Genomic DNA, 12,147 nt, shown 5'->3' on the forward strand with positions numbered 1-12,147 from the left:
TAGCAGAGGAGGGTAAAGTTCAGCTCCTCACTGCTGGACTTTAGTTACATTTAGGGCATCATATGCCTTCAAAGAGGGGGGATAGGACAATTGTTTATTATCACCCACTGCTAATTCTTCAGTGATGTGAAGCTGAAGTCAGATATTCACCAGCTTCTTGTTTGAATTTTCCCGTTCCACCTTAAATGGAGTAACAGTTACATTCTGGCACTTCAGGCGTCAGAACTGCTGGACTATTTAAGGTCGAACTGGAAAGTTAGCTAGCTAGCAACCGAGACATTAGCATACTACTAGTGACTTTTATGCTTGTTATGAAGAAAACGAGCATTTTATATTAAACTAAGAAAATACCGTGATTATCATAATTTTCTAACAGAGAAAATTCTCACATTTGTGGGTTTCTTTGGTCACTTGTGCCGCCATCTTGCCAGTTTTTCTTTTTTCTCATAACTCTGTTTGGAGTGTGTCTGTAAAAAACCTCCTCAACAAGAATCGGGACACCCTACCCCTATAGATAAATGCGCAAAACAGAGGGTTAAGGGCTCAGTGGTAGGGCGAGGGGTGAAATGGGACTGGGCCTTTATGTATCTACACACATGTAGTATCCAGCATTTTGCCCCATTTTGGTGCACTTGCTATTTTTTAAGTGTGATTATGAAAAACGTGCTCTGTGTCCCTCTGTGCTCTGTGGAAGTCTTCATTAATATGCTAAACCGAGTTGGGGAAAAATGCATCTTGAGAGTTCTGCTTGTTTGAGCAAAAGCAAGTAGATGACTTCTTCAGCACTAATTAGATTAATATCAAACACTGGAATCAAATGTGGCTGAATTAGTTACAGCTTTTTGAGGAGTCTAAGTGAGAGTGAACTACCCAACACTAGAAAACAGATATCTAGATTTGTATTTGTCAACTTTTCACCTATAAAGGGCCCATATTGCCTATTTTCTCATTTTTGTGTGGTATGAAAAATGACCAGAATTCATTTTCCAGCCTGTCTTTATCATGTTCTCCGTAGAGGACGCGTTAACTTATTTACACTTAGCAAATCAACAAAACATGTTAAAGCTATTTACCATGGACACAACAAGAATGTGGATCCAAATCCCAAGAGATCATCAGCAAAGTGACCCGTGGCAAGGAAAAACTCCCTAAGAGCAGGAGGAAGGGCCTGTTAGCGCTATGCCAACTACATCATGCTGAAAGGTCCTCACTAGGAACCTCTTCTTCTCGCAGGCTGAACCAGATATCCAGCATAGTTCCGGATGAGCCAGACTTCCTGCGGCATGTGACCCAGATGGACGTGCGGGACAACCGGCTGAGTGAGCTGGACGCCTCGCTCTTCCCCCGGCTGGAGGTGCTGCACTGTCAGAGGAACCGAATCGGCCGCCTGCGGCTCCGAGGCTGCACGCTAAAGGCCCTTCACGCCTCCAACAACGGTAAAAACGTTTTCCAGTACTGTTTTAATAATTCATTACTTAGTAGGAACATAATACATTTACATTCAATTTACAGCAGCTGCAGCTCAGCATTTCTGTAAGTCAGTTGGTCCTTTAAGTATCAACTACATCAAGCTACTTCGTCTGTAGTGCGTGTAAATTTCTCAATCCTGTTTGAGTTTCTTACTGTAGTTATTCATATTCCTTATGATAGTTATCTATATTAATCAACATGGGGGTGTCATATGGTGTGGTTAGTTAAATTGAATTTAATTAAATGTATTTTACTCATGTTTTAGTTTGATCTGTTATGTTTTTTTTACTTATTTATTTTTAGTCGTTGCTCTACTATACAGAAAAGAGAGAATACATACAGTGGGGTCCAAAAGTCTGAGACCTCATTGAAAAGCTGGAATTGTATCAAACTGGAAATAAACAACAAAAGTAAAATTATGAGTAAAATGAAAAAGAAATGTGCAAAATTCTGTGCAGTTTCTAGGTCACTATTCAGATTTAAGCACACTTGCGACCAATTTTCTTCTATTGAAGCTCATGTTCAGATGACTCACAGGTACATCTGATCTACTCATCAGAGGCTTGTTTATGTTAATCTGCTTATAGCCATTGTTCAACAACACGTTTAGATTCACTGGTGGTTTGGATAGTTAATAAAATGGCTGTATTTGTGTTGTAGACATTGTGACCCCTGGTTCCTATCAGCACCACTGTAAAGAAATCAGAGTCTGTTGAATGTTTCTCCACAAATGAAGCATTTCACAGTACACCACTCTGAATGACTCTACTAAGAAATTTGAAATTCATGTGAAAAATGTGTCAGATTCTTCGTTTCACTTGAATTGTTACGCTGATGATATAATTTGTAATGAAAACATGATTCGGTTAGAAAATAATGCAGAATGGAAGCATTTCCACAAGTGGTCTCAGCCTTTTGGGCCCCACTGTGTCTCTGCCTTATATTATTCGTTCCTGTTTTTTCTGCTCAGCCTGTAAACAGATTTATTTTTAAAAATTTAACAAATAAAAAAATAACCAAACGGTTATTTCAGAACAATCTGGCTGACCATGAAAAGCCTTCTTTGCTCCTTTTTGAGGTGATAAATAACTTTTGAATCATCAATCATGGATTGAAAGATTAGAATCAGCACTTTCAACAGAAAGATCAGAGTCTGCAAATGGCATCGCTCTTTGATTTATATTCCACCAACTGAAACTTCAAGCAGTTATGACTGAGCTGAGTTCAGGTGATGCTGGTTTTGATCAGTTTGGCTTTTTCCCTGCAGAGCTCCGCGAACTGGAAGTGAGCCCAGCAGCCTCCAACCTCACCTATATGGACGTCTCAAGGTGAGCGTCTCCTGCACTCCTACATTTTAGACATCATTCAGAGAGTGTCACTAAAAGCCTTCTGTACACAGTGTTTTGCATAGTCATTTAAGGCAGGGCAAGTTTATTTATGTGCACCTTTCATACACTGCTGTCATTCAAAGTGCTTTACAAATGAGAAAATACAGAGCTGTTTAAAAAAAATAAATGTGAATAGAAAAACATCATTAAAACACGATTAAAACAATACATTTAAAGGAGAAAATCACTAAGTTAAAAATCAAATTAGAAATGAAATTAGGATAGTTAAATAATACAATTAAAAATTAAAAGATTAGGATAAAAAAAATTTGCCGTTACAGATTTAAAAGGTTCATATTATGGAAAAACTTGTTTTTCTTGCTTGCAAAAAAAAATAAATAAAAAGTTGTTTAAATCTGCAGCTAGAGAAGTTACGTCACATGCATGTTGCTTTTAGCAACAGTAAATCATTTTTCTTTGCACTTCACTTTCTGTGCACTATTGTGTTGCCTTTGACTATATAAAAGATGCACTGGACTTTATTACTGGATGCATGTTTGCTTTTCTCAGATCAGCAAGAGCTCATTTATTTGTGTAATCAGAGTAACAGTACAATACAGCTGATGTATGACTTACATTCCTATCATGGCTTTTATTTTGCAAATAAATACATTTTCTACATTTCCAGCTTTTTTGATCACATTCTCTACATATCAAAACAAACATAACAGCACCACTGAGAAAAAGAAAGAGTAGCCACACCAACCGGCCACTTCCTTAAGTACATTTGTATCTACATTGTCCATTTTATCAGCTCCACTTACTATATAGGTGCACTTTGTAGTTCTACAGTTACAGACTGTGGTCCATCTGTTCCTCTGATACTTTGTTAGCCCCTTTTTACCCTGTTCTTCAGTGGTCAGGACCCCCATGGACCCTCACAGAGCAGGTACTATTTGGGTGGTGGATCATTCTCAGCACTGCAGTAACACTGACGTGGTGGTGGTGTGTTAGTGTGTTGTGCTGGTCTGAGTGGATCAGACACAGCAGTGCTGCTGGAGTTTTTTTAAACACCTCAGTGTCACTGCTGGACTGAGAATAGTCCAGCAACCAAAAATGTCCAGCCAACAGCGTCCTGTGGGCAGCGTCCTGTGACCACTGATGAAGGACTAGAGGATGACCAACACAAACTGTGCAGCAGCAGATGAGCTATCGTCTCTGACTTTACATCTACAACAGACATGTCATGTTTCCTTCTATCTTACCTAATTACTCAATAGTTGCCTGGAAACACTGATCTTTATACTATTTAATAGCATATTTTGGTAAAAACACTGTGTCACAAATAAAACATACCAAGCTTAAATGAATGGCATGTCTTAATAAGGCCAGTTTAGTTGCTTAAGAGGTTAGTGTTAGCGTGTTTTGCACTGTTTGTACGCTGCATTGTCACTACTAATTTGTGGCATCCCGGTGAAACTAATGCCTTTTAGAAGAATTTTGACTGGTATGTCAACCACTACAATTGCCTGCCCTCAAAATACTGGTGTTACAGATTTTGCCAAAAGCATTTTTACTGCTGCTCGTCATCCCACACCACAGTCCATCCACTGGCATGCATGTGCACGTCACTCAGTATCGTACCTGCACACCAGAAATGGCCTCATGGTATTGTTTCATTTTTTAATGCAGAACGATTCTGTGTCTGTATCAGTGCGGCACTAATCTAAAGGGTAAACTGTATGAATGTTAACTGTCTGTCTGGGTTGTTTAAAGGAATCGTCTGGAGGCGCTGCCGGACTGGCTGAGTGAGAGTAAGAAGCTGGAGGTGCTGGACGTCAGTCACAACTGCATTAGTGAACTGCCCCAGTGGTGAGTGAACACACACCAGGGTTACTATTGTTGACTAAAACTATTACTAAAGCAAAAACTAACCGTGAAAAATGTGCTTTTTAGCTGTAATAAAAATAGGTTTTCAAAATCGATCTCTAGTACAAAATTAGCTAAAACGAAAACAGAATTATTGAGAAAAAAAAAACTTTAGCTTGTGTTTTTTTTTCAGCGTGGGAATGTGAGTTTGGAAGTGGATCCTTTCTGCGCTTTAAGGAAAACTGGGGCCAAGCTGAGCTCAGTCGACTGTTAATTTCATTCTGCTGTTATTAAATACTTACTATCACAGCATTTATCATATTACCAAAAACTAAACTAAACTGAAATTAAATAACAACTAAACTTTTCAGAATAAAAAACAAAACTTAAACTGTTAATGGACCTTTAAAATTAACGGAAACGGAACTGAAATCAATAACAAAAATGGAAAGTTTAGTAGAATAAAAATGAATGAAAATTTCATTCTTATTCTACATGAAGATGAAACCATATGTTGAAAAGTGCATTTTCTGCATTTTCTTCAGGCTGATTGTGCAGATGGTTACTGGTGTTGCCTTGTGGTTACTAGGGTAATTTAGGTGGTTGCTAGCGTGTTGTTAGGTGCCTGCTACGGTGTTACTTGGTTTTTTGCTATGGTATTCCAGGTGGTTACTAGGGAGTTGCTAATAGACTTGTGACGCTATGGTATAAGCTGGGTGCACAAAGTTTTGCCATCCATTCATTTCGGTAGGGAAAAAAAATAACGATGTACGATTGTACGAAAACCGTATATCCAACTAAAACGCTGTATACGAGCCCACAACTCCCAGTCAGACCCAACATTCTGGAGCCGGAATGTCTCAAAAACAAAAATTGCAGCAGAAAAAGAAGAATAATTTACACATAACAATAGGCTGAGCGTTCACTACACGACTTTTAAAATCTAAACAGATTTCCAAAATAGAAAGCATCACAACTTAACGTCAGTTTGTCACAGAATTTCTTGTCTTGTTGTTGTGAGGGCGCTCACACTGGACGACAGAGCAAAGAGAGAGTGTAACACTCATAACAAATTTGGGCTGTGAATAAGAACTCAAATGCAAAGATCTCCTCAGATCACATGACACAAACAAAGCTAAGCTTATTGGGCCCGTTTGTGTTTTTATGCGCAGCGAAAGCGTAAACTGGGGGTTAATATGGGGCTGAGAGATGCTGATATCGCAGTGAGAGCTGGAGAAATATTTCACTGCAAACTGGCAGCTGAGCTGGAACTGTGAAGAGAGTAACCCGACGTCTGGATCCAACATTATAAACATGATATCAGCTCTTATCTGCTGTGTTTTACGGGCAGCTCCTCTGTCTCCACCGCTGTTCAGGTGTTGTTTGCGCATCTCTTCAACTGTTTCTCCGCTCTTCTAGCTCTCTGATTGGCTGCTGTTTGAATCACTCACTGAGTGCATCTCTGACCTTCTCACACTACAGGGTGAACGGTTTGAGTCGTAAACATCAGACATTTGATAATATTGGAGGGACTCCAATCACTTCAGAGCTCGATCGAAGGGCTGAAGATTTACTCGTATCTCCACTCACACTACCAGATCATCCACACCATCAGTCGCTTCCGATCGAGCTTCCAACCTGGAAAATCACTTCAGTTTGAGAAAACGTCGCAAATCGGGGTTAAAATCAGGCAAAAATCGTGTAGTGAATGCACAGCTATAGTGCTAATAACCCTGACGCACACACACACTGCTGCCCTTTTCATCTGTGTGTGTGTGTGTGTGTGTGTGTGTGTGTGTGTGTGTGTGTGTGTGTGCTGTCCAGCTGTGCTTCGGATTCACTTTTCATAAATCACCTTTTATTACAGCCGTCAGTTTCTCAACCCATAGACCTGCTCTGAAGGACACCCACGCTGCCTTCCGTCCCTCCCTCTCCTCTGTTTCTATCTTTAGGATCATGAAACTGTCTTACACACACACACACACTCACACACACACACACACACAGTGCTGCAGATGTGTTGTACATTCTGGTGTCAGGATGATGAATCTGTGCCGTGGGCTCAGTGAGGACGCTCGGCTTTTTTCTACCACTCTCTCCATTACGACCCACTTATGCTTCACTTCCACTCTGCTGTATGTGTCCGTCTCTCTCTCTCTCTCTCTCTCTCTCTGTCTCTGTCCCTGGAGGACATGCTGTTGCTCCGCCCACTGTCTAAAGATGGCTTAGTTCCTCTTTAAATATCATCACTAGGCCTGTCACAGTTACTACGTAATCGTCTGATCTTAATTATTTGAGATAGTTGTAATTATTTAAGCTGACCGCAGTTATTTTCCATATCATATCACAACATGCAGACTGTGAAATGGATTTTCATTGGAAAAAAACAAACATAAGTTACGGGTCTAGCTTTCATCTGGGTACTGTAGCACATTTGGGAAATGTTTTGGGCTTGCTTGTTTGTTAGATACGGACACTTAATTTTGCACGTATGCTTGCAAAAAACGACACATTTTTACAGTTTTAAGAAAAACGTAAGCTTTGTTTACTCTGCAGATGATGGTGTGTAACTGTGGACACTTGTGATTGTGCACTCACACTATCATTTCATATCAGTGTGGCTTAGTGTTGGCTACAAAGTAAGGAGAGCTAGGAAGAAAGATAGCTAATCAGCCTATTTAGTTGCATAAAATGAAAAAAAAGACCATCTCAATCATTTATTTGACGATCATCAGCTATAATTGTTACAGAGCAATAGGATCTGGCCCAGCATCACAGGGTCATTTAGAGGGGCGATGCCCCACCAGTCATCATGAAACCACAAAGACCACTATTGTTTATTGTTTAAAAGGAAAGAGAGTAAACTTTGTGTGTGGTGTTGCACTGCTTGCCACTCACTCTGGTATATAAAAGGCTTCTACTGTACAGGCTGCATTTTGTTTGTTGTGAGAAGATAAATTAGCAGTATTTCCTACGTGGACAGATCCTGTGTATTTTGCTGTAACTGGCTTTACTGATTATTCTTTCCTGAATCTGTTGCTTCTTTTGCACAGATCTACTGTCTACATGCATCAGCCTGTTTTCCTCCGCACCACCAATTATTCAGCACCACCATGTGGCCAAATTATAAAATGCTGATTTTTAAAGGAGCCAAATAAAACCAAGTTTAAATAAGCACCAATTTGTAAAAATATGAATTATATTTACTTTTCTGGAAATTGTCAGAAATGAATTCCGCTTATTTCACTCATCACTGGATAGTGGGTGGTCATTGGCGGACACGTCCACATTGTGTTTTAACATAAGTAATGGTCCCAGTTCTCCAACTGTAAGCATGTGTTGCCGTTTCCTTTCCTTCTGTTTTCACTGTTTCCTAGTACCCATACATACTCCTCCCCCCTAAACAGCAGGCTGCTCACTCTTTCTGCCCTCCAGCTGCCATTTATCTCTCTCTGTCCAGCTCCACATCTTTCAAAGGTTGTACTGACCCCTCTCTCTCTCTCTCTCTCTCTCTCTATCTCTCTCTCTCTATCTCTCTCTCTCTCTCTCCTCTCTATCTCTCTCTCTCTCTCTCTCTCTCTATCTCTCTCTCTCTCTCTCCTCTCTCTCTCTCTCTCTCTCTCGCTCTCTCTCTCTCTCTCTTTCTACCTCTCTACCTCTCTCTCTCTGTCTCAGGTTGTTCTGCAGTAGCAGTCTGAGGAAGGTTCTGGCGGGTCATAACCGTCTGCAGCGTTTGCCTGATCGAGTGGACAGGCCTGTGGTCGAGGTTCTGGACGTCCAGCACAACCAGCTGGTGGAGCTGCCCTGCAACCTCTTCCTCAAGTCAGACAGGTAGAGTAATCCAGTGTCCAGTGTAACATCTCACCACTGTAATGACAGACAGGTACAATAATGCAGTATCCAGTATAACAACTCACCACTGTAAAAGCAGACAGATACAGTAATCCAGTGTTCAGTATAACATCTCACCACTGTAATATCTGACAGATACAGTAATCCAGTGTTCAGTATAACATCTCACCACTGTAATATCAGACAGGTACAATAATCCAGTGTTCAGTATAACATCTCACCACTGTAATATCAGACAGATACAGTAATCCAGTGTTCAGTATAACATCTCTCCACTGAAATATCAGACAGGTACAATAATCCAGTGTTCAGTATAACATCTCACCACTGTAATATCAGACAGGTACAATAATCCAGTGTTCAGTGTAACATCTCACCACTGTAATATCAGACAGATACAGTAATCCAGTGTTCAGTATAACATCTCACCACTGTAATATCTGACAGATACAGTAATCCAGTGTTCAGTATAACATCTCACCACTGTAATATCAGACAGGTACAATAATCCAGTGTTCAGTATAACATCTCACCACTGTAAAATAATATGCTAATATGCTTGTATATAATATTAAAATTAATTTTTTTGTTTTATTTACATAAACATATTATGCAAAAAACATATGGTTATTATTATTATTATTATATTATTATTATTATATACCTTATATACTACCGTACACCATTTGCAAAAGAACGATGTTATACCAAAAATACAGTGTAGTCATAATTGTGTGTCCTACTGCGTGATCAGAGTGAACCCTTGTCGTTGGTGTTTGCAGTTTAAGGTGCCTAAATGCCTCAGCCAATAAACTGGAGAGCCTGCCGCCCTCCAGCCTATCAGAGGAGAGCAGCAGTATTCTTCAGGAGCTGTACTTGACCAATAACCACCTCACCGACAAGTGTGTGCCTCTATTGACCGGACACACACACCTGAGGATACTGCACATCGCGTACAACCACCTGCAGACCTTCCCAGCCAGGTAACACATACACAAAGTACAGTACGTTCATTTTGGAATATTGATCTACAGCCAACGTCCCGGGTACGGGTTACAGTAAACAGCACAGGCCAAAGTTTACAGCACCAAAACTTTACAGCCACTAAAAGACTTATTCATGTGATGCATTAGTGTGTCAATAAACTAAATCATTACAAAATATTTTCTGTCTAAATATTTTTAAATGGGACAAATTGGATATTATTAAAATGGGATTAAATGTACTTGGGTTGCTATTGGTGTACTTGAGGGTGCTGGTGTGTGTGTGTGGGGCGGGGGGGGGCACTGCATACAGACACACTCACCAAACCATGCATCTCTGTTGTTGTGCAGTAAAATGGCGAAGCTGGAGGAGCTGGAGGAGGTGGACCTGAGTGGGAACAGGCTAAAGGCAGTGCCCACCACCATCCTGAACTGCAGGCGCATGCACACGCTCATCGCTCACTCCAACGCCATCGAGGTGTTCCCAGAGGTCATGCAGCTCATGGACATGAAGGTCAGTTTACACACAGGCCAACAGATTTAATATCTTTTTTTTTAGGCTTTAAATGTTTTGGATAAGATAATCTTCTTATAGTTGTTATTATTATTATTATCCCTTTGCTGTGCTTTTTAATTGTACCTACATGAATTACACGGTTAATAAGAATGTGCCGTCCAGCTAGTTTTGGTATTCGAGTATCAGTAAGAGTTCCTGAACGGATATTCAGTTGAACACATTAAAAACCGGTTAAGGGACATTGGTACATTTTTGTGCCAGAGGAGTAACAAAGGCTGCCTCTTCAGATGAGCTAATTAACTAATAGAGCTAACAAGTGTCACGTTGGATGCTGATGAGGACTCGTCCTCGTCTGCGCACGGTCTTTTATCCTCAGTAGACAATGTGCAGGACATAGCTAAGATCAGCTAGAGTGGTTCTGCTTTCTCAGCCACTTCCTTAATCAGTGAGTAATGATATGGTAATATTACAGAAACAAGTTGTACCAACTTAAAAATTGCAATTGAAGATGAAACTAGTTTAGATTAGATTCGATTCAACTGTATTGTCACTGTGCAGAGTACAGGTACAGAGCCAATGAAATGCAGTTAGCATCTAACCAGAAGTGCAAAATACAGTATTAATTACATATAAAGTCGTTGGTAATGGTAAACTGCACATTTGTTGCTTAATAATTATTGTGTATAACTCCTACAGGGGAGGTGAAAAGTGGGTAATAGTATACAATTAGTTTGTGTTTTATTTCTTTATTTTTTGTTTTATTTCTTTATTTTATTTATTTTTAACATTTATAGGGATAAGGTGTTCAGCTCTTACATCACATCTCACAACATCTGCTTAATTAACATATCACCCCTTTTCTTTTCAATCCTTATAGGGTTTTATAATATTAGGATTGTTACCTCAAAAAATGAAGTAGATCTGCTGAGACGATGTAGTATCAATGCTGTAAAATACCAATTCACTTGTTTCTGCTTAGTTTCTTGCCTGTTATGTATTTAAATGGTCAGGCGCAGTGTGATGCACAGACTGTAATTACAGAATAACTAAATGGTGTTAAAGCTGGCAAACTCATTTCTTTACATCTTCTTTCCCATTTACTGCATCTCGCATCAGGGGTTAGCATCAGTTCTTCAGAATAGTGTGAATAATTTCACCAAACTGATGACTAAACTCCTACACCTATTAGAATCAGTCATGGTTGTACTATTACTTTTACATGTAGGCCACCTACCCAGGAACGGATGAAGTGAATGTGCTGAAATTACACAGTCAGGGCTGGAAAATGCATCACATGTTCCTTCTGTGTTACCTGTTGGCAAAATACAGCTGCTCTATTTTAAAGCACATCATTTTTAAAATAGTACAGTGTGTTATTATTATTTTAACATTTGATTACTGACTTGTTACTGTAAGGAGCAACTTGAAGAACAACTTGTTACCACTAATATTACCATATCAGTAATGATTTATTACTGATCTGGAAGGTGCGAACGTATAACAGCACACTGAGCTGTTGGATTTCACTGCATTGTTAGCCTGTGTATTTTCAGTCTTTCTGCAATGAAACGTAACAAACACCCGAACTGTGATTTCAGTATTCGAGTAACTGCAGCTCGAACAGTTCACAGAGTACTCGAGTACCCGTGCACATCCCTGATCGTTAATTTCCTAATAGATTACATTTGATATCAAACATGGCACAAATGTAAAGGTTTTTTTATCTGTCTGCATAACAGAACTGTATGCGCAGCAGTGACTTTCATAATAAAATACCACTTAGAAACCCAAAAACAAATGTGGAACAATCTGCATTTTCGGCAACAATCTGCATTTTCGGCTTCAAATATGAAATAACGTCATGTTTCTAAGCCTTAATCCTCTCTCGTCTTCTCCGCAGTGTGTGGATCTGAGCTGTAATGAGCTGATGGAGATCACGCTGCCTGAGAATCTGCCTCCGAAGCTGCAAGAGCTCGACCTTACAGGAAACCCCCGACTCAACCTGGACCACAAAACCCTCGAGCAGCTCAAGTAAGACACTGTGAATGATGTGAGAGCTTTTGTTTATGCACAGTGAATTAGTCAGGTTAGAACTTTTAACATGTTAATCTCTTACAGAACATTTTTT

The 12,147-nt window shown here is 39.8% G+C and overlaps 1 protein-coding gene across 1 annotated transcript in view; it reads left to right on the plus strand.

Moving 5' to 3' along the window:
• phlpp1 (PH domain and leucine rich repeat protein phosphatase 1) overlaps window positions 1-12,147 on the plus strand; it is a 120,197-nt gene that overhangs the window by 97,889 nt on the left and 10,161 nt on the right. Inside the window, exons 7-13 of the mRNA XM_036596557.1 lie at window positions 1,234-1,436; window positions 2,738-2,798; window positions 4,575-4,670; window positions 8,343-8,498; window positions 9,302-9,502; window positions 9,854-10,016; window positions 11,920-12,050. Coding sequence (XP_036452450.1) covers window positions 1,234-1,436; window positions 2,738-2,798; window positions 4,575-4,670; window positions 8,343-8,498; window positions 9,302-9,502; window positions 9,854-10,016; window positions 11,920-12,050 — 1,011 coding nt within the window. The remainder of the gene's footprint in view (window positions 1-1,233; window positions 1,437-2,737; window positions 2,799-4,574; window positions 4,671-8,342; window positions 8,499-9,301; window positions 9,503-9,853; window positions 10,017-11,919; window positions 12,051-12,147) is intronic.

This window comes from Colossoma macropomum, unplaced genomic scaffold (genome assembly GCF_904425465.1).
Source record: "Colossoma macropomum unplaced genomic scaffold, Colossoma_macropomum, whole genome shotgun sequence".
NCBI lineage: Eukaryota > Metazoa > Chordata > Actinopteri > Characiformes > Serrasalmidae > Colossoma > Colossoma macropomum.